Source organism: Podarcis pityusensis, assembly GCF_964106645.2.
Source record: "Podarcis pityusensis genome assembly, chromosome: 9".
NCBI lineage: Eukaryota > Metazoa > Chordata > Lepidosauria > Squamata > Lacertidae > Podarcis > Podarcis pityusensis.
The window spans coordinates 16,740,326-16,762,841 of NC_138034.1; the positions used below are offsets into that span (position 1 = coordinate 16,740,326).

A 22,516-nucleotide genomic window follows, 5' to 3' on the forward strand; every position below is an offset into this window, starting at 1 on the left:
AAAAAATACATAAATGACTGGTGTAAGGGAGAACAGATATATATATATCCCATATAAAGCAAGAAAGGGGTTCTGTTGGTACAAATTCTTTCTCCCAGAATGGAGTGATCCTCACATTCACATACGCCTTCACTTCCCCCGCCCCGCTTTTTTTTTTTTGTCAACTGCACACACCCAAGATTAAAACATGGCAAATTTCTAGGACAGCTGTTTCCAAGCCACCCACTAGATGTTGTGAACTACATCTCCCACCATCCCAGTTTAACTGGGCACGATAGGAAGGTGATGGGAATTGCAGTCCAAACCATCTGGAGGGCACTAGGTTGGAGAAAACTGCCTTCTTCTCTACCTAGCTTCCCATTTAATGACTTCCCCAGTTCTGTTCCAATGGAGCCAAGCACTACCCAGCACCTAACCTAAACTGAATCTTGAACAGATTTGTTGGGTCCCAGGAGAGATGTTGTATGCAGCCTACAGGAAGAAAAGCAGAGGACAGACTTGGGCTTCTCCAAATCAGCACAGTATAATTGCTCAGCCCCAGCATCTCTCCTATGAATCAACTGAGTACCTCTACATCCAGAATTGAGGAAGCAGCACCAAAGTATATGCACAGAGGGAACAAGGAAAGACAAAGGAGGGAGGGAACAAGCAACTTTTGCAGTTCTCTGGACAAAACATCGAAATGGACACAGAAGTAAAGCTATGCTACTGAAGCACGAGTGGGGAGAGGGTTGTTGTTGTTTTTTACTTTGCAAACCTTGTGGGCAGGGATGAGGTTGATAAGAATTGAGTCCAATAGTTCTTGAGTAACTCCATCTCCTTCCATGATGATAGAACTCATCAAATCTAGCATGTGCATTTGTACTTTCTGGTTGTGGCTATTGCTAAATATAACATCAAAATTAGAATACATTGATTTAGCAGTACCAATATAACCAACTAATAACAGATCCTTGTTACTAAATGACACAATTAAATCTCACATCCTTTAACATATATCTGTTAATAAAAGCAATTAGGTCATTGTAACTGATATTTTCCTCCTAAGTTGAGTCACAATCGGTCACATGATGACCTCTCCCTGACCAATATACCATGCGGGGAAGTATCTTGGATGGAGGTTACACCACACTAATCATTCCTCTGTTTATTCCCTCAAATCACACTGCCTCAATACAGCTTTGTATACTTTAACAGTCTTGTCTCCTTTAAGGGCAACATTAATTCTAAATCTTATTTTTATAATGAAGTGAGGAGGGTATCTGTTACAAGAGTTCCTGAGGGAGTGTTGTGCTATTTTGCGCATAGAAACTCAAACTCCCAATGGACTCCCAGTCAATTCAGAATGAGACTACCCAGTGTCAGGGTGATGGTCAGGATTTGCTCCCAATGAAACAATGTAGCATTCCACTAGATTGACAGAAGTAGGCCTCAAGAGTACTTTGACACAGAACCCGCACACACTGCCTTGTTGTGCAGAGGAGAGGGGGAGTGAGGCCAAAATTTGACACCCCTTCCCCAGCCCTCCTGCTACCTTCCCAAAGCTGGCTAAGCAAGGCACCAGGCTTTCAGAAGGAGGTGTGAGACTCAGGCATGGTCCTAGACCTAGAGCAGTCACACCTCCTTCCCAAAGCTGGGAATGTGCTAACTAGACTTTGGGGGAAAGGTGGGTGGATTATAGGACCCTGCCAGAGCCCTCACACTTCTTTCCCAAAGCTGGGAATGTGCTAACTAGACTTTGGGGGAAAGGTGGGTGGATTATAGGACCCTGCCAGAGCCCTCACACTTCTCTCCCAAAGAGCAGCACCTCCATTCCTGGCTCTGGGAAGGCGGGGGTGGGGGGGAGAGAGTCAAGTGTTGTTGAGGGCCCCACATGTTATGACTGTCCTGGAATAGAGGAACTAAAATTGTCCCCAGTTCTGTGGGAAAGTAAATTTTGCCACTCCTCCAACTGTCTTTCCATTTAGAGCTTTTGTCCCACAGAATTTAATGGGAAAGATAATGAACAAAGCCCTCTCCAGTTCTCATTAATGATCACATTAGACTCGTTGTAGAACTCTGAAAACTAGCATTTGTATCTCTCTCTCTATATATATATGTATATACACACATGCATGCGCACATGCGCACACACACTCTCAACATAAATATAGCTATGGGTGACAAGGTACAGTTCTCAGCTATATAACTATAGCAGAACACAGAAAAACTGCAACTCCTAAGGTACTTTCTTTTAGTGCTGCCAATATTGATTTATAATATAAAATTGTAATAAATCTTAATCAAGTAATATTTCTTTCCTGGATCACTAAAACTTTAAGACAATCCTGGAATACATAAACCGCAATTATATTATTTTGACATCTTTTTTATTTTTAAGTTGCATGCAAGGATTGCACAAGAGGTCAAAGTAATCCAACTTACTTGATAACTGAAAAGAGAGTCCTAAAAAGCTGGATAAAAATTTCATTGCAATCTTCCAACTCAAAGCAGATGTTGTAAGATTTAACCCAAGCTAAATTCTATAACAAAAACAAAGCATTAAATTATAGTTTTGATCTGAATATATATATGCAAATGTTCATAATACACATTAAAATTTCAAAGTAGTCTGTCAGTATGATCAACTAAGCAGTTCGGTTAAAAGGCCAAAACCCTAATTTCTAAATTCAGGAAACATGGATTTATCCATATATGTAATGTGTACTCTTTTGCTCTAATAATATCCAAATAGCTTCACAGGTTGACATATCTGGATGTCATTAATATAAATTAAGGATCAGAGCCAGAAGTTTGGTTTCTGTAACAAGCATATACACTATTAAACTGCAACTTACACAAGTCCAAATTCCTTTGACACAAGGAATTAACATGTGTAAATAAAGTCTAGTAAAAGTTACCTCTAGTAAGTAGAAGTATCTGTTAAATTGGGGGCTCTTTGTATCCTCCAATCCTTTTAACTGTCTTGTAATAAACAAGAATATATCCTGCAAAACAAAAAGGAAGTTAATGTTTTACAGATGTACTCTGATATGTTAACATTGCTAACTGTAATAGTTCAAGTTCTTTATATTATAAATATTATACTCGCTATTGGGGAAGTTTCACAAAGGCCTTGTTCAGATTAACAATGGTTTTAACAAGAATAAGCCCCAACAAGCCTTTCACAGTTCTCCAACACAGACATGCTCATGGCTTTCACTTCCACTTTTTATTAACCACAGGTTGTCAATATATGTGAACCCGAACAAATGGTGGCTAATCTTAACTATAGTTTGCACTAACAAGCTAAATACAAATGATGGGTTACAAAATGGCTTGTTTCTATAAATCATAGTTAAGATTAACCAGCTTAGGGTGAATCAAAACAGTAGTGAAAGTTTCTGAACTCTTTTGTGCAAATGCACTAGAGAGGGGCAAGCATGCCAACCTGAGACTTATTGCAGTATGATCTCATAATGAGAAACCATATTTTTATCATTACGTCCAAAGGAGGCTAATGTCTCAGTCTTTGATGTAGTGAGACAACCCATGAATTTCCTCAATATACAACTGAAATGGGTTGAGATTATTCGCAAACTAGTATACCTTGAGTTTGTCATGGGAAGTATATGGTGCTTCTGGGGCATAAATTCGAAAGATATCAGCCAAGCAACATGCTACAAGGAGACGGACATCTTTATTGGGATTCCTGAGGAAGAATTCTGATGCAAGGTGCAAGGCTAACGGGAGATATTGTTGTTTCTCATCTTCTGAATCCTGGTCCATGTCCATAAACGTTTTCACTACCATCTAGGAGTAAAAATATGAACACTTCTAATTTTCATTAAGCATTGCTCTCTCCAACTTCTACTGCAATAAACAATTTATTCAACATATTGACACTAAAAGTTTATATAACATACACCAATTCAGTATTTGTTAAGCTTCTTTTATTTACTATTATTTACTGTTATTCATTACACAGGGTAGGCCTGAAGTATGCAGAAAATCTGCAGTACAAAAAAGCTCATATGAAAAACCCAAGTGGAGACCCCAAAAATAGTCTAATAGTAACTGAGGGAGGAAACTGACAACTGGATGGAAGGGAATAGAATGCATGGCTGGAACAAGACAGAAAATCATAGACAAAGGGTAGACAGAACCATCTCATTGTCTTGATAGTTCACTTTCTGATTCACACTGAGATGCTACTTTGAAGTGTCCTCAGAGATGGAAGAGAGCTACCTACAGATATCAACTGAAAAATAAAGAATTTACTAGAGCTGGTACTAAACACAAGAGTGTCCATCTCAACCTTACAAACACACAAACAAGCAAACATATCCCAAAACTGCCTGATTAGGAGGACAGAGTATGCTTAGTAAGCATGAAATGTTGACTGATTGTTGCAGGAGGAGGGAGGGGGGATAGAATGAGGTGGCTGTGACCTTGAACAGCAACTCTTCACAGTACAATATTTTGTTGCAGAGCCCTACTTGTAAATACTAATTTATGGAGTTTGTTGAACTTTCAAGTTATTGCTCTGATTTCTAGAGGAAAAGAAATGTTAAATACCAATGGGTCAATGATCCTTTAATTCTGATTCATCTTCTAGATGACTAGGAAGTCCTATCAGAAAAACTACAACAACTGCACAACAAGGCCACAATAGCAGTATTTGTCTCATGCACAGTCTACTTGACTATCCTTCCCCTATGTCTTAATTGAGATTAGCAGATTTTCTAAAGAATTAACTGCTGAATAACTGCACTAAATAACACTGGTAAATTACTTTTTTGTAACTTGAATTCAATAAAGTAGATACTGATTGCTGAACTATGTAATTATTTAATTTCTACTAAAAAATATTTTACAAGATATTTGTGCTTTCTGTAAACCAGGATATCAAAGTTCTGTGGGGGGAAACACCCACCTACACAAAAACACAAGCCAAATACATACAAAAAAACCCACTAACTTCTCCCTCATCTTGCACTATTAGGAATTTGGGAATACAGTACAAACATTATAAGCAAGCACTAGTAGATCACTAGATTACAATTTGTAATGTTATCAAGACATGCAACAGGATTAGTTAATATTTCTTTTAAAAACAGCATGTACTCATTAAGCAATAAGCACATGCCTGTTTAGAAACTCAAACAGATACGTTTTGAATATCAGGACACTTTGTTAATTATTTCTCCCCTTTAATAATGTTTGCTCTCTACAATGTCCACCCCCATTATACACGATCCAAGTGATTATTGTAATTGAGCAACAATTGTGTGTAAAGCAATCTAACACGGCCTCATAATTTGCTATTCACCTGCTAGCTTCGAACGAACAGCCAAATGGCAAACAGCCCAAGCAACATGTATGCCACTCACAAATATTATGCCAAGTTCACGTTTGCAGGTGATGTGTGCAAGTGCTACAAATATCTGCTACCATGTCAGGTTGTACATATGTCTCAATCATAATTTCCCCGAAGAACTACTAATTCTTGAAAGCAGAATTAAGTTGGAGCGCACATCAACAGTTTAGTCTGGAAGTAACCAGTTTGTTTCAATTCACTACAACGCTCAGCTTCTGAACTTGAAAAACTGAAAGAAAGAAGTATGCCAAACTTCAATCGCCAAGATATGGTAACCCAATTTGGCACAATGGCTCCTGAGATTAAGAAGCAGGATTTTATATGCTTGGATACCACTGGACTCCATTTTGAATCAATATGACGGATCAAACTTTTCAAAACTTTTCCAAATCTACACTGATTCTCAGTGAGAGTTACTGTTGGCTTCTCAGATTCCCAACCCATACCAGGCACTCCCCCCCCCCATGCCTTTATTTGAACATTACTAACTTCAGAAGGACGCGGATGGTGCTGTGGTCTAAACCACTGAGCCTAGGGCTTGCCGATCGGAAGGTCGGGGGTTTGTATCTCCGTGACGGGGTGAGCTCCTGCTGCTCGAGCCTAGCTCCTGCCAACCTAGCAGTTCGAAAGCAAGCCAAAGTTCAAGTAGATAAATAGGTATCACTCCGGCAGGAAGGTAAACGGTGTTTCCGTGTGCTGCTCTGGTTTCGCCAGAAGCGGCTTAGTCATGCTGGCCACATAACCTGGAAAAACTGTCTGCGGACAAACATCAGCTCCCTCGACCAGTAAAGCGAGATGAGAGCCGCAACCCCAGAGTCGTTCTTGACTGGACTTAACTGTCAGGGGTCCTTTACCTTTTAACTTCAGAAAGGCTACATTGTGCACCCTCCAAAAGGCCCCTTCCCCTGGAAATTAGATTAAGGTTCCATTTCAGTTTCTACTGGGGGGAGGGCAGATAGAATCACTAAACATTGTGGCAAAATGAAACTTTGATCCAATCTACTGGCAATTTGATTTAGTTTAACTTTGCAATTCCTGGTAAACATCCACATATTTCCCCACAAGGGACATCTCAGTCACCAGACTTTATGTTGACTATCCACTGGGCAGAGATCCCTTGTAATTTCCCTGCAACTCAGTGGTGGGAAAATTGAATAGTAATGACAGTTCACAGCTCACAACCTTTCTCCTTTGTAATTTAATGCCTCTTCTGTCCAGCCATATTCATAATGAGCAGTGTCTGAAATTATCCAGCCGCATTTTGCACCTGGCTTTAAACCACTTGTGACCAAGTGATGATGTCTGGGTCCCAGGATGGCACCTGACATCTCCACCATCTGGAGGTGCATGTCTGGAGTCACTGTATCTGGGCTGTTTTCACACATCAATACCCCTTCCTGTAGAATTCTATCAGTTACCGGTATATTTTATCTGCACAATCTGAATGAATATCTGGAACCAAAATGCTTTTCTGTGCAGCCTGAGCAGGAGCAGTCACCATCAAGAAAAAGATGTAGGAAAAGGCCAAGATATATGTGGATTGTCCCTGTATCAAGTGACTTTTCAAGCTCTCAAAGCTCTTAACCTAGCTCAAGGTTGTCATCTAAATTAGCCTGTTGTTTAACTGAGAATCAATCACGCTGGTCCATCATTTGAAAAATAAGACTTTAGAGCTGTCTTGCCCCAAAATGGCAACTAGACATTCCCTTTTGGTGACCGTAAAGAGCCATTTGGTGACTGTAAAGAGCCATTGGCGCCTAGCTTATATATCTGAATTTCTAACAATGAAAACAAGATCACCCTTTTTCAGGAAGTATATTCCTATACCTGAGTAAAGGTATATATTTGCATTAAATATAGCAAAAGTAGGATTTAAATTATGTTCCGTGAGAAGTCTGGTGTTCTGGGAGAAGAAAATACATTGTACATCAACTATTTAGGGAGAACAACCTATTTCAAGCAACATTGCCTTCTGATACTATTTTGAAATAACACTGCTCTCATTGCTTGGAACAAAACCAAAACAGATATAGTTCTGGGGCATGTGCAAATTTCCAATTCAAAGGAGATTCTCGGTAATGAAACCTGCAAAGTTCCTCAAATTAATTTAAGCCATCCATTAAAAGAAAATCCTATATGCAAATATATACATTTTTCACATATTGGAAGTATGTAAGCTAACAATGAATCTAGATAAATGAATCTAATTAAAAGAAACTAACGGTTGTATCCAATGCTGTGCCAGCATGGTTCCACATGGAACTTTTGTTTCCTCTCCACCCCTCATGCACCCCCTACATCTTCTCCAGAGGGTCCCCAAACCCTTAGGAGCAGACTTTGAGGGCAAGCAAGAGGCTGGACTGGACAGAAAGTGGAAGCTCTGTTGCACAGAAATATGTTGCATCAGTAGGGATGCAGTGTTACACATGATCCTAAAACTTGCATGGATAAAACTTTGTACTGTTTTCCAAAACAACAAAAAAAACCCAAAAAAACACCCCTGCATACTGGTGTTCAGACAGGTCATACTCGGGAAAAGAGAACACACTGTCCTATCACATATGGGCACACACTGTCCTATCACATATGGGCAGAAGAGGAGATCCATTAAGAAGACTTTCTATTCTATTTGAAAGTTTAATTGCTGTTGGCACTCATAAATGGCTTGGTAAGACTACTCTTATTTTTTTTTCATAATCAAGGACACAATGATTATGAAATTAATAGAAATAAATTAGCAGTAAGCAGTAATTAAGTAGGTAAAATACTTAGTGACTCATTTTTGCATGGGCACGAGACAAGTGATGTGCTAGCATGCACTGTACTTGATCCATTACAGTAAGACTAAATGGGGCACTCTGTAGTGCTAAAAATATATTCCTCCAAATCCCAAGGGAAACTATAAGACGAAGGATAATACAGTGGTGCCCCGCAAGATGAATGCCTCGCAAGATGAAAAACTCGCTAGACGAAAGGGTTTTTCGTTTTTTGAGGTGCTTCGCAAGACGAATTTCCCTATGGGCTTGCTTCGCAAGACGAAAACGTCTTGCAAGTTTGTTTCCTTTTTCGTAAAACCGTTAATACCCAGAGGTGAAGAGGTGCAGTTGCGACTTGACTTCGAGGAGCAACTCATAGCACACGGTGTGGTAGCCTTTTTTGAGGTTTTTGAAGACTTTGGTGTTTTTTGAAGCTTTTCCAAAACTTCTTTTGCAGCCATTTGGTAAGTTAAACTTTTAAAAACTTTTTTTGGGGTTTTTGGATTTTGGGTTGGGGTGTTTGGAATTCAAGGACTTGGTGTTGGGGAGGGGTTTGCAAGAACCTGGAAGCTTGTGTGTTTTTTTCTGCATTTTTATGATTTTTTGTGACCATTGGGCCACTCTGCCGTTTTTTAAAAAAAAATTCTGGATTTGAATTTCCGTATGGTGGGTGGCTGGGGGAACAGTTGGGGAGGGGTTTGCAAGAATCTGGAAGCTTGTGTGGTTTTTTTCTGCATTTTTATGATTTTCTGTGACCATTGGGCCACTCTGCTGTTTTTTTAAAAAAAAATTCTGGGTTTGAATTTCTGTGTGGTGGGTGGCTGGGTGCTTTTGAATTTTTTGGATGTGAAGCACTGATTTTTTTGGGGGGGGGTTGCGCAGGTAGGAGCTGTGCTGCCATGGGACCCAAGAAGACTGCTGCTGCAGAGGCCGGCGAGGGGAAGAAGGAGAAGGTTACGCTGGAAATGAAGAAGGAGATCATCCGGAAGCACGACGGTGGAATGCGTGTGACAGACCTCGCCAGGGAGTACGGGAGGAATCCCATCGACCATCGGGACCATCCTGAAGATGAGGGAGAAGATCCTTGCGACTGATGCAGCCAAGGGAGTCACCAGGATCGTGAAGAACCGCCCAGCTGTTCTGGAGGAGGTGGAGAAGTTGCTGCTCATCTGGTTAGAAGAGAAGCAGCGTGCAGGGGACACAGTGACTGAGGCCGTAATTTGTGAGAAGGCCAAGGCCTTGCACGCAGACCTCGTCCAGGAACAGCCAGGAACCTCAGGCGAGCCAGAAGTCTTCAAGGCAAGCAGAGGCTGGTTTGACCGGTTCAAGACAAGATCTGGAATCCACAGCGTGGTCAGGCATGGAGAGGCTGCCAGTTCTGATGTTTCTGCGGCTGAAGACTTTGAAGCGGAGTTCCTGGAGGTTGTGAAGACGGAGGGCTACGTTCCACAGCAGGTCTTCAACTGCGACGAGACCAGGCTGTTTTGGAAGAGGATGCCCAAAAGGACTTTCATCACACAGGAGGAGGCCAAGTTGCCTGGCCACAAGCCCATGAAGGACCGTCTGACCCTGCTCTTCTGTGTCAACGCAAGAGGCGACCTGAAGATCAAGCCCCTGCTGGTGTACCACTCGGAGAACCCACGGGCCTTCAAGAAACACAAGGTCGACAAGGAGCAGCTGAGTGTCATGTGGCGATCCAACAGTAAGGCTTGGGTCACACGTGTGCTGTTTGTGGACTGGGTCAATCTTGCTTTTGGCCCTGCTGTCAAACAGTACCTGCTGGACAACGACCTGCCGCTAAAGGCTTTGCTTCTGATGGACAATGCTCCTGCTCATCCTAAAGGCCTTGAGGAGGACTTGTTGGAGGAGTTCAGCTTCATCAGCATCATGTTCCTGCCGCCTAACACCACGCCACTGCTCCAGCCGATGGATCAGCACGTCATCGCCAATTTCAAAAAACTCTACACCAAGAAGCTTTTCAGGCGATGCTTCGAGGTGACTGATTGCACCACCATCACCCTGCGGGAATTCTGGAAGGACCACTTCGACATCGTCACCTGCTTGAAGATGATCACCACGGCCTGGAACGGGATCAGCCAGAGAAATTTGAATTGCGCTTGGCACAGCCTGTGGCCGGACTGTGTGGCACCAAGTGACTCTGATGCACCAGAGTCAACAGTGGTGCAGGACATTGTTGCCTTGGGGAGGACCATGGGCCTGGAGGTCACAGAGGAGGACATCAGCGAGCTGGTGGAGGAGCACGACCACGAGCTGACCACCCAGGAGCTGGTCGAACTGCAGGCAGAGGCTGCGCAGGAGCAGGCCTCGCTGGAAGGAGGAGGAAGCAACTGAGGAACGGCTGTCCTCCAAAGAACTGAGGGACATTTGCCTGAAGTGGAAGGATGTGCAGGCTTTTGCACAGCGGCACCACCCTGAGAAGCACGTGGTACATGACCTTGCGAACACTTTTGATACGAGGGTCATGTCGCCTTTCAGGGAGGTGCTGAAAAGGCGGATGAAGCAGCAGACCATGGACAGGTTCTTCAGCAAGAAGCAAAGAGTGGAAGAGGAACCTTCTTTGAGTTGTCCCCCAGAGTCTTAGAAAATGTACTGTACACTTTGTTGATTTTTAAATGTTTTTCTGTCATGTTTAGAAACTTAATTTATTGTTCCTTCAATTTTTGAAATGCTCTTTACAGTATGTGTGACTTTAAAGAGCACTTAATAAACTCTTGTTGTACCAAATTTGGCTTTGTTTGGACTTTTTTTGACCATAGGAACGCATTAATTGAATTTCAATGCATTCCTATGGGATTTCGTGCTTCGCAAGACGAAAAATTCGCTAGATGAAAAAACTCGCGGAACGAATTAATTTCGTCTTGCGAGGCACCACTGTAAGAAAGTATTTTGAATACACACTTCACATCCAAAAACTGAGAGAAAAGTGGGTGCCTACCCATTTGCTATCAGGAACTATTCTGCCACTTTATCTTGCTGGGTGGTTAAGCCCAACTCTGAGGAGCTTCACTTCAGAGTGTAGATGTGGCCTCCCTGAATGCTGCATGCCATGCAGAAGGCTATACTAGAAATCTTTTCCATTACACAAAGCTCCCTGTACATAGAAGCCTAAATGTGTCCAGAAGCATTCAGTCATGAGAGCACCCACTTGTAGTCTGAAGTGGTACTGGTTTACCACTTTAGTAAGAAGCGGGCCTTAAGTTCAAATAGCTTTTTACTGCAGATAAGCTTTTACTACAATAAGCAGCACCTGGGTCCTGTACAGCAAAGATTCCTGGGTAACTGTGAGGCGGGACAGCACCAAAGGTTCTACATATAAAGACACACCAAGGTCTGTAAGTGACACAATTTCAATTTAAGAACTAATTTATCCAAAGCAGTTTATAAACCCACAAACATCGCTAGATGCAGTAAAAAACAATAGCACCCTGAACAATTTGGTATCATCAGCAAATCTGGCTACTTCATTGCTCACTTCTAAATCCAAGCAATTTATGAACAAATTAAAAAGAAACAGCCCCAATACTGATCCTTGGGGGACTCCACTTTTTACATCCCTTTAATGAAAGAACTATCCATCTATTTATACTCTCTATGACAGGACCTTCCCATAATTCCTTTTAAAAGATTGGGATTAAATTTCCACAGCGCTATTTTTCTGGAAAAAGAGTTGCTGGAACTCACCATGAATGCCTTTCTCTTTCTCTTAGAATGGCAATGGCACCCACTGAAGAGGTGCCGGAACTGAGTTCTGGAGAGTTCCCCCTGAAAAAAAGCCCTGCATTTCCAGCCCTCAGGTCTGGAAGCTGATATTACAGACAATTTACATATTTTTATTAAAAGATCAGCTATTTCACTTTTGAAATCTTTAAGAACTCTCAGATGGCTGTAATCTGGACCCTGTTATTTGTCAGTTTTTATTCTGTCAATAAGGCCTAGGATTTTGTCTCGTCATGACTATTTGTCTTAGCTCCTCAAACTCACTTCCTGTGAAAGGCAAGGGGATCTCACTGTGAAGACAGATGTAAATAATTCATTCAGTGCAATATTATATTCCACTTTTTTTCACACCTTTGGCTCCCTTGTAGATCAAAGGCCCACAAATAAAATTACATGGCATCCAAAATTATTCAGGAAGCATTTCCTAACCTTGTCCTTGCTACTGTCTTTTGTCTTCCAAATGATGTCAACTCAGAACTGCTGTTCCTTTAATTTTAGTAAGTGTACATATGACAACAGCCTTAGAATATTAAGTCAAGCTTAATTGGAGATGAAGAACAAGAATATTGTTAGGCTTCACTAGACTAACTTCTCAGTTTAATCCAGGCATAGGCAAACTCGGCCCTCCAGATATTTTTGGGACTACAACTCCCATCATCCCTGATAACTGGTCCTGTTAGCTAGGGATGATGGGAGTTGTAGTCCCAAAACATCTGGAGGGCTGAGTTTGCCTATGCCTGGTTTAATCCATGCTAATATTTTGCTTAGCTCTTTCCTAACTGCAACACAACATCAATGTAGGAAAATAGATTAGAAGCAGATACAAAACATTAAACTTCATCAATCAATCAATCAATCAATCAATCTGGTATACTACTTTAACTTTTGGTATATGAAAGGTCCTGTCACATGGTTTAAAAGAAAATACTATTATTTTTTCTATTTCCCCCTCACTCTTCCCAACATAAGAAAACTTCAATAGCTGGAATGAAGACTCCATCACTGCATCAGGAAAATAACATTTTTATTTTTGCTTACTTCATTGTACCAGCTGTTGAAACCAGTAGCTGTATCAACTTGTGCCAAAAACACAACAGATCAAGAATGTGGGTCAGGTTTTGACCTACGGCATGGATGGCTTATTGGCTCAGTGCCAAATTTATCATTAAAGGTCTGGATTTCCTTGAACACTTCTGTAATGAATTTATATTTTGTTAAATATGGTGCATGCTATATTTAATACCCAAGTTACATATTTCAGCTAGGTAAGAGATCATTTTCCATTTTTGTTAAGTTCCCATGTTTCGGGGGGAAACTCTTTGTACACAAATAACTGGCACATGTAACTGTTGAAGCTCCTGTTTTGAATTTAGTACATCCCTTTATTGTTGCCCTTACTGTCCATTTCATTGCATTTTTATATGACATGCTATTGTCAGATGAATGTTAAATTAATCAACTGAAGTGATATAGCCTTATGTCATTTGAAGATTTATTTTTAAACAAATCTATTTTCCTTCTTTTTTGGTCTTATTTCTTATAAAGAAAAAATTATTGCATTTACCAAACTTTTTTGAAGACCAAATGTAAGCAAGTACTTTAAAATGATATCCATATTAAGTATCAATTAATCATTCTTTATTGCGGTCAAAGACCAGACAGCAAAAATAACATATGCGACATGTACTACATCAGCATGAAGGGGCAGACGCGGTAGACAAAATAGAAAATTCCCTATATATTTATTTACATTAAGTATACCATCCTAGATATATCTGTAATTTCATGCTAAAACATAGGTTGTTGTTCACATTGTTACTATCCGAGAGTTACCTCAAAGCTGCCTTAAAAAAAGAGAGATGCAATCAACTAAGTCCTACTCAGAGAAGACCCGTGGGAATTAATGAATCCAAGTTAGCCATGTCCATTAATTTCAATAGATTTACTCTGAGTAGGACTAGCACTTAATAACACTCAGTGTTTTCAGAAAGCAGACTATGATAAAGACAATGACTTAAAAGATCACAGAAGAAGCTGAACAATTTAATCCAGTTTTCACTCCAAATATATGGCTGCTGCATATGTTCAGTCTTTAGGGACCCTGCTTGCTTTTTGCCGCTTTTGCTTATGTTGCCAGGAGACTATCACAGTGATGCTGCTGCACATGCAAGTTTGCCATTATAATTACTGCTGTGCATATGACAGGAATGTTGCTATAGCTGATGAAATACTTTCATTTCCAGTACACCTCAAAGACTCAAATGAATTAGTCTAAAAGCATTTCCTTCAGGACCAATGACATAATGAAGCTCACAATCAATAATCTATTCAGAAGCACATACGCACAAATATTATCAAGATGTTTTTACTTCCAGACTAGTGTTCTGTCCCACTGAAAATCAGGCGGCTGACTAATGCAAAATGAACACAACTTCCAAGTAAGAAGACGGTCATCCACACTCTGTTCTACTTGTTTACACTTCACTTCTCCTAACATGGGACTAGCTAGGAGCCTGTTTCATAGCTGACATTGCTCCGCACATCAATCTCCAACACTGGAATATTAAACATTGATAATGGTGACTTTATGCATGGTCCACATTTATTCTCCCAAGTCTTGTCTTTAAATTATTACAGACTGGACGGAGGGGGAATAAACCAGAGAGAAGTTACAGATATCTATCTATACTCTTATCAGAGAGCACATGCAAAAAGTTTGTGACTGGAACACTGGTATACCTAGCCCTGACGTTGTACCAAGGCACAGAGTTCCCAGTGAATGAACCAAACCCCTTAAAAATCAAGGAACTTGAAGAGCAAGCTGAGTCCCCTGAATCCAATGCTGAGGATTCTTCTGAGGTGCCCTCAGGGCTGGTACCTAAAGATGAACCCATGAGACTGGACCTCTGCCTCCTTGTTTTGATTCTAATCTCCCTGCACTGCAGCCTAGAAGAGCTTCCTGAAATATTGACCTTGGGCTGTTGGACCTAGGCTGACCCTCAGTGCCTGTACCTGGTTTGTTTGGACTTTGCTGCATTTAAAACGCTTGTACATTGGGTGAGTAGCTTTGGTGAAAGGCTGAATCCTCCTGTAACTAGGACACTAGCCCCTAAAGGAATCCCCTGCATGACAAACACATTTAGAAGAACTGCAGAAAGAGTTTAGTGAGTTAAGCAGTCTATTAATTGACTGTTTAGTGGTAAATTGTTCAATCATCTACAAAAATACAACATACTCTAATTTCTATAAGTCTTGTGAAAAAACAACTGTAGTTGCAGTAGAATGCAGTAAGTCCTGAGAATTGAGTGTCCATAAGCAACAAATGTTTACCATTACCACATGGCACTATTGGCATAATAATGAATCACATTACTTTCATTTTTAGGTCTGAGGAATTAAATTAGATAGCCAGCATTAAAACTGAGCCAGGCTCAACAGAAAGTATATTACCCCCATCAACTGAGACATGAAATTAAGCTCTGAATTCCTTAGAAATATTATCTAAATAGCTGATTATGAACTGCTAATCAATTGCATTTAACATTGCCATTCACAGTTGGAACAAGTGATAGTATTGTTAATAAGTCTTTCTCGATTAAAGCAATCAGCAACTACTAAAATGCAGATGTTTTACAGCCCAGAAACCTCTCAACTAAAATGTGAAAAATGGATTGCTCCTAGTTATGTTTCTTTACCACATACAGACAATGACCATTTTGTACATGTTCAAAGCACACACACATCATCACAAACCCAGAAGTGGCAGGAAAAGGGGGCAGAACAGAATGAACTTATACGCACTCTGCTGTCGCACACGTTGACCCAGAATGCAACCCCCACACAAATTTGGACTTGCCTGTATATGGTTCCCATGATTCTTTTATGTGCATACACATTTCCTTTGTACCACACTACCAGGTCTTACCAATACATTTCTCCGTGACATCCTTTATCAGATATATCTATCCATATAATTTACTTTTTTAACCACCTAACTCAAGCATGCACAATTACCCCTTTTCCACATTTTCTATCTTTTCATCATTTCAGTTAGTAGAATTACCATTTCCTACAGCTGCATGGCTTTGATTAACAAAATACACAAACTTTAATGCTTGTGTTTCCTGTGCCTTTTAGCCACACATTCCTTGTGCCATGCATCTTACACCCACCCACCCATCCTCTCATATGCCTGCCTTTTCCTTTAATACAATTCTTTCATGTTCATCTTTAACAGACATAATTTAAGCCAGAAAGCCTGGAACATGCAAAGTAACAATATAGGAGAGTGCCTCTGATTATGTGCGGAAGGCATGCAGTATTTCTCAACCTTGGGTCCCCAGATGTTGTTGGACTACAACTCCCATCATCCCTGAACTCTGGCCTTGCTAGCTAGGGATGATGGGAGTTGTAGGCCAAAAACATCTGGGGACCCAAGGTTGAGAAAGGCTGCTATAGAGTATACAGAACAGTAATCTAACTCAACAGTGTGACAAAACTCTCTGCTCAGAGTACTACAAGGGAAAGTTCCACACATGTAGTAGGCTTGCTGCCTTATCCTAAGGAATCAAAAAGAGTTTCAGCACTCACAACTTCCTCAAACCTTCACAAACCTTATCCCCAATGCATTGTATTTATCAAGATCCTGCAAATAGGTAGAGAGTGGCAAAGGAGTGGGGTAGTTGGGGACGGGGAGAGAAACCATAGTCAAGCCAAAACAAAACAAAAGCACCACACACTGTGCTTCTCCTTCTCCCAAATGCTTCTTGTGAAATTGCTGACCCCAATTTCATCATCTGCACATGGAGTAGCAAGTTGGGGTGTTTGTTTCAAGACTGGTTCTCACCAACAATTTAACTTAGTTGAGAACTTGAATCTTCATGTCACTGGCAATGCTAACATTATCAACCAGTGTTGCTCAAAAGTATGCCAACATTTTGATGGCTGACTTAAATTATTTTTGCTCAGCTCATGTCCCCAGACGCATCCTTTACCTGAAGCATGAATATGACATCATCATCTGGACCTAAAGGCAGGATGACCTTGAAAAATTCCCTCTGGATTTCAACAGTTTTCAATCATCAACAGCCTGACCCTGGGCCAGTGCCTGCAGAATGCTTACTTCTAGAACGCTACTGTGCAGCTACACTGAGCATGTAAGAACCATCTTATGAAATAAACTCACTGGTGTTTACATGTATCTGCATGTTTCTGACTTCCACCCAGAACATGCCAGTGTCCTTGCTTACAGGACGTCTCCTTTTTAAAACTACTTACCACAGGTAACACAACAGAAATGCAAACACAAGGACCACCAGATGCAAACTCTGTTCTCATTTTCATTTTGTCAACATAATATCCAACAGAACCAGCGAGAACATCAGGAACTCATTCACCCACTCATCTTCCAAACTGCAATGACTGCCTCTTTTTTACGTAAGAAAAACTGGACAGTCACTTACACAGATGAATAAAAGGACAGAAATCTGGTATCAGAACTGTCAACATTCAGAAAGCAGTGGAAGATTGTCTCAATCCCTCAGGCTACTTCGCCACCAACAAGACCATTACCATTCTCCAGTAGCACCTTAGAGACCAACTAAGTTTGTTCTGGGTACAGTATAAGCTTTCGTGTGCATGCACACTTCTTCAGATACCTGAAGAATCTGAAGTATCTGAAGAACTGTGCATGCACACGAAAGCTCATACTCAGAACAAACTTAGTTGGTCTCTAAGGCACTACTGGACAATTTTTTATTTATTTTGACTGCGTCAGACCAACACAGCTACCTACCTGAATCTATTACCATTCTCTTCCAAGAAACTGCAAAGGGAAACTGCCATGTGAAATTACTAAACTGAATCAAAGAATTTTAGAGTTGGAAGTGACAACTGCAGGAATCTTTTGCCCAACATGGGGATCGAACCCCCGACTCTTATATTAAGTCTCATGCTCTACCAACTGAGCTATGTTTATTTATTGTTTCATTTAATAAACCAACTTTTCTTCAAGGAGATCAAAGTGTACATGGCTCCTCAACATTTTATCCTCATAAGAACATTCTGAATTAGGTTTGACTGAGTTAGACTGGCTGACCCAAGGTCATTGAGTGGGAATTTGAACCTAGCCCAAATATGACACATTAACCACTACAACATATTGGCTCTCCACCTGCAGCTTCCACTCTCCTCTTATGTGCAAAGGAAGGGCAGAACAGACAGAAAGCAAATCAGCCAAGTCTTGCCATGGCTCATTTCCAGTCTAAATTAAACTTCAGAATTATTGGCTGAACCTGGACATGTAGGGATCAAAATTTCATTGCCCTTGGGAAAGGGAACATAGTAAGTCAGGCCACAGTTATATTAGAACCACAGGCTCAGCAAAAGGAAATTTATTAAAAAAACAAACACATCTTAGCAGGTTGCTAAGTAGAGAACCAATAATTTTATCAAGAGTTAAAAATTATGGAAGGAGCCAACACAGCAGAACTTTGCAGGAAAGACATAGAAACACTTTAACTTCACCAGAAAACTCCCTCACTTGTCCAAAATTAGTATGGAAACCAGACAACATGCCAAAGATACTGTAAACTGTTGAAGAGTGGAAGAGGATCAGCATTAGCAACAAGATGATACAAGAGCTAAACTTCAGGGCCACTTTCTAGAGACATGCAAGCACAGTAATGCTACCTAGTTAAAGTGTCCAACTACAACATTAACAGAAGATATTGATAAACAATAGCTACAATATGAATGTAAGACCAACTGTCATTTTAAGCATCTGTATTTGCTCCAGCTTTGCAGACTATTCTGTTACAAGTTAATTTAATTGTTTAAAAGGCGGTCAGGACAGACCCATGGTTTCTATTTTGAAATATACTTATTTGGGATTAATTAAAACCAAACTGAAACATACAAACTACACATTTCACTGTCCATGTAATCTGTAACTAATGACAAGATAGTGTTTTCTCTTCCGTTTGCCACTAGCACTATTAAACTACCTCATTGGCAGCTCTCTCAAAACTTTTCAGAATACAGTATGGGCAAAACAGAATGCAGGCAAAACATCAAACGAAGGTGCTGGGGTGAAACATATTGACTTCCTTCTAATATAGTATTAACTATAATATAGTATTAACTATGACAGCACTTGGATATACATGAACTACTACCAAAATCCTGACCAGACAACTGCGCAAAGGGAGACTCTACCATGATGACATAATATACACAGTGTTTGTTTCTTCTGGCTATTGCAGTCTTTCACTGTTGCAATGTAAGAACAGACTCACATTAAAACTACAAAAAATAAATAAATCTACTCACAGTGTGTTAATGAAACTGACATGTTGCCTTCCCAGAAACTTAATGCCTGAAAGTTTCCCAGAGCTTGTAGGTCCAGAGGACTGCAACTCAATTGCCCAAACCACTGTCTCTTTCCCTTCTTAGGGAAGCAGAATGCTTACATGTCCAGTTGCCTTGATAACCAAGCCCATGCATCCCTCTTCATTGGAGCTAAAGGCTACACTGGATTGCATCCTGGTTGACATAAGAACCAAGACCCTGCTACCTTACCAACATTCCTATGGCAGTCCATCAATGATCTTTCCTGTAGCCTTTCAATGAATGATCTCACCCTCACTTCCCACTCTCTTTAGTGAAGTGTGTGACATCCCAACACCACACAGGCTTTTGCAGAAGGAAGGGGGGGACTCTACAAAAATAAGCAGGAAGATTCATTGTTCCCCTTCCCAATATTAACTGCAACTGATCAGAAACTTTGGAAGGAGTAGCTGTCATTGGCAAGACTCTGAAGAGATCTGTGGAGCCCCAATATATGATTCAAGAACATCTACATTCAGCAATTACTTCCTTAGATGTGACAACATATAAAGCATTTCTAAATGTATCCCATCAGCATCTCAAAATATTATAGTGACTATGTGAAAAAACAGCTATTTTACAATCAGCAGGAACTAGAAATAATTTTATGTAACAGCTTGTCAGCCAAGCAATGCTTGAGCTATGCCACATTTCTGAAAAAAATAGAACAAGAGTTCTTAAAAGTTATATAAACAGTCTTCTCTCGCCTTTAAACTTTAGAGATTTTCTACTAGCTTTAAGGATCATAAGTGTCCTATCTCAAAAAAATTATACTAGCATCCCACAACACTCTTGAAAATGAAAGTAAAGCTGCAGGTACAAGGGTAAAACAAGAGCACAATCCCTAAGCAACAAAGCAAGATGAATCACTGTGACAATAACATCTGAAACCTTTCGCTTGCTCAAAGCCAATAAGACAATGGGTGGGAGAAAGAGCAATGGGAAGAGCGCAGAAGAAAACATGATGAAGGGCGTATTTTAAAACGAAGAACAACATCTTACCTTCAAACGTTTGACTACTTCATCGTTCGTTATTTTATCTGTGATCTCCTTAACTCCAGGAGGGTAGAAGATGATTTTGCCGTCGGCAGGAGGCTTTGGTTGGGTGGATGGGAAATCCATCCTAGTGCTGCTGGTTATAAAGTTTCCTTCTCCACAGTCCTCTACCGGCCCCTATCGGTCAGAAAACAAAAGTTCAGCGGAATAGAGGCGACTTTCCGAACCTTTTTTCCCCTTCCCTCCCCCATTTCTAAACCTCGATTCAAAAGAAGGCCCCTGTGTTTCGCAGCGGCGAGGCCCAGGGCTTAAAGTCCGCAGGACCGGGGTCTCCCCGGATCCCCACGCTACGTCCAGCCCAGCGCTCTCCCTCCCGACACCTTTCATTGGGCGGCTGCTCCGAAGCCCAACACGATTACTTTGGCTGCCTCGCGGTTCACAATGAAATGTTAACATTTTTTTTAAAAAACAAAAAAATAAAGAAAAGATTGAAAGATCGCCTCTCCGCGCCCGGGCGAGAAACGGGTCTGCGGAGAGGAGAGAGAAATAGAGCCGATCCCGAGACAGGCACTTCTTCCACCGAAGCCAGGAGGCGAGGCCTAAACTGTTAGGCCTCAAAACTATCAGGAGACAGGGAAGCCGACCGGAGGAGGGGAGGAAAGGGAGTCAGGCGGAGGGGGGACCCCGAAAACAACGCAGCCCCAGCCGGCCACCCCATATCCCCCCCGCCCAGCCAAATCTGAAAACTCTTCCCCTCCCTGGCCGGGCCTGGCCTCCCCGCCTCAGGGACGGCGCCGCTTCCCTCAGGGGAGGGCGCAGGCCACTCTCCATCCACTTCTCTCAACTTCCACCTCAGGACCCCCTCCTGCAGCCCCTCGCCTCGTGTAAACGCCCGGCTCCGGCCCAGAGGGTCTTCCCGGCTGGTCGAAACCCGCCACGCCGGCGGGGAGAGCCGGGGAGGAAGGCGGCGAGCAAGCGGCAGCAGCGGCAGCAACAAGAGACCCGGACCCCAGGGGCGGCTGCCTCGCTCTCTCACTCGCCCGCCCGCCCGCCTTTTTTTTACCTCATGCAGCTCCGGAAGGTGCAGCATCGAGCGGCCTCCGTGGGCGGCTGGAGCCGTGGAGGGAGGCGCGGGAAGGGGCTGCCGCTCTCGCTCCGAAGACGACGACGACGGCCGGCGCCCTGCCTCGGCGACTCGCTCGCCTTCCCTCCCCCCACCGCGGCGGCGGCGGCGGCCTCAGTCCCGGCGGCGGCTGCTCAGGCTCTCAGGGAAGGAGGGTTCGGGCAGAGCGTGCGCCTGGCTCGGCCGCCTCGCCCGCGGGGAAGCAGCGCCGCTCCCTGGCCGGCCTGAGGAAGAGCAGCCCAGGAGGAGGAGGTGGTGGAGGAGGAGAGTCGGCCGCCGCCGTCCCCACTATGCCGGCTTCTCCGAAAGCCGCCTCCCTCGCGTTTCCGCGGAGCCTGAGGGGGGCCCAAAGGTGTGCGGCTCTGCCTGTACCTACCCGCCGAAGTCCCATCCCGACGACTGGTTTGCCCTCACGGGTCTCGGCGGCCGCTCCCGGGTCGTGCGCGCGCGCGCTGGCGCCGAAAGCTGAGGCAACTCGTTTGGCGCCAAAACCAGGCGCTGCCGTGAGGCGGCCCGCAGCCCTGTCGGAATAGCTGGAGGGGCCTCTCTTTTTAGATATATATAAATTTATTTACTTGGTTTTCAGATTAAAGTCTTACAATCACATATCCAACATACATACAAGATTCCAAACAATCTCCTCCTCCCCTTTGTGGGTCCTCTTGTTAATCAGTTCCCCTCACATCTTTTATGATGATCCAGATCTCCCCTTATGTCCAAAATTCACAAGTGTTCCAATCCCACTAACGGTTTTACCTGTTTACAATGGTTTTTAAGGTAAATTATAAACTTTCCCCATTCCTTATTAACATTTTGTTTCTTGTAAAAGTTGTTGCTTTCTCAACTCTCTTTTTTCTTTTGATATGCGTTTTGTTGGATGAAAAAGCCCCTCATCACTGCTTTACTTGCATCCCATACCACTTTCAAGTTTGTCTCCTGATTCAAATTAATTTCAAAAGAATCTCTTAATTTCCCCCCTCCTTTTTAAAAATTTGGTCTTCCTGATTTTTTATTCTTCCGGTCATTTTTGCCATTTTGGCATCATCCATCAACTTGATCTGCCATTTTTCTCTGGTCAGGTCTTTATCTTCTTTCCATCTCTGGGCCAATAACATCTGTGGTTGCATACATGAAAAGTCTTTTCTGCTCGCTTGCAAT

The 22,516-nt window shown here is 42.1% G+C and overlaps 1 protein-coding gene across 6 annotated transcripts in view; it reads right to left on the reverse strand.

Moving 5' to 3' along the window:
* The window catches only part of PDS5A (PDS5 cohesin associated factor A), a 56,824-nt gene extending 34,976 nt beyond the window's left edge, over positions 1 to 21,848 (reverse strand). The window contains exons 1-6 of one of the 6 annotated variants that reach the window (XM_081019803.1): positions 21,299 to 21,493; positions 20,242 to 20,412; positions 3,589 to 3,792; positions 2,901 to 2,987; positions 2,425 to 2,522; positions 758 to 884 (exon numbers count right to left, since the gene is read on the reverse strand). In XM_081019803.1, the coding sequence (XP_080875929.1) occupies positions 758 to 884; positions 2,425 to 2,522; positions 2,901 to 2,987; positions 3,589 to 3,792; positions 20,242 to 20,412; positions 21,299 to 21,325 (714 nt within the window). In that variant the 5' untranslated portion in view covers positions 21,326 to 21,493. Of the gene's footprint in view, positions 1 to 757; positions 885 to 2,424; positions 2,523 to 2,900; positions 2,988 to 3,588; positions 3,793 to 20,241; positions 20,413 to 21,114; positions 21,219 to 21,298; positions 21,497 to 21,734 lie in introns of those variants that run through there. The other 5 variants (XM_081019802.1, XM_081019804.1, XM_081019800.1 and 2 more) reach the window with 5 other exon arrangements.
* Positions 21,849 to 22,516: the final 668 nt, after the last annotated feature.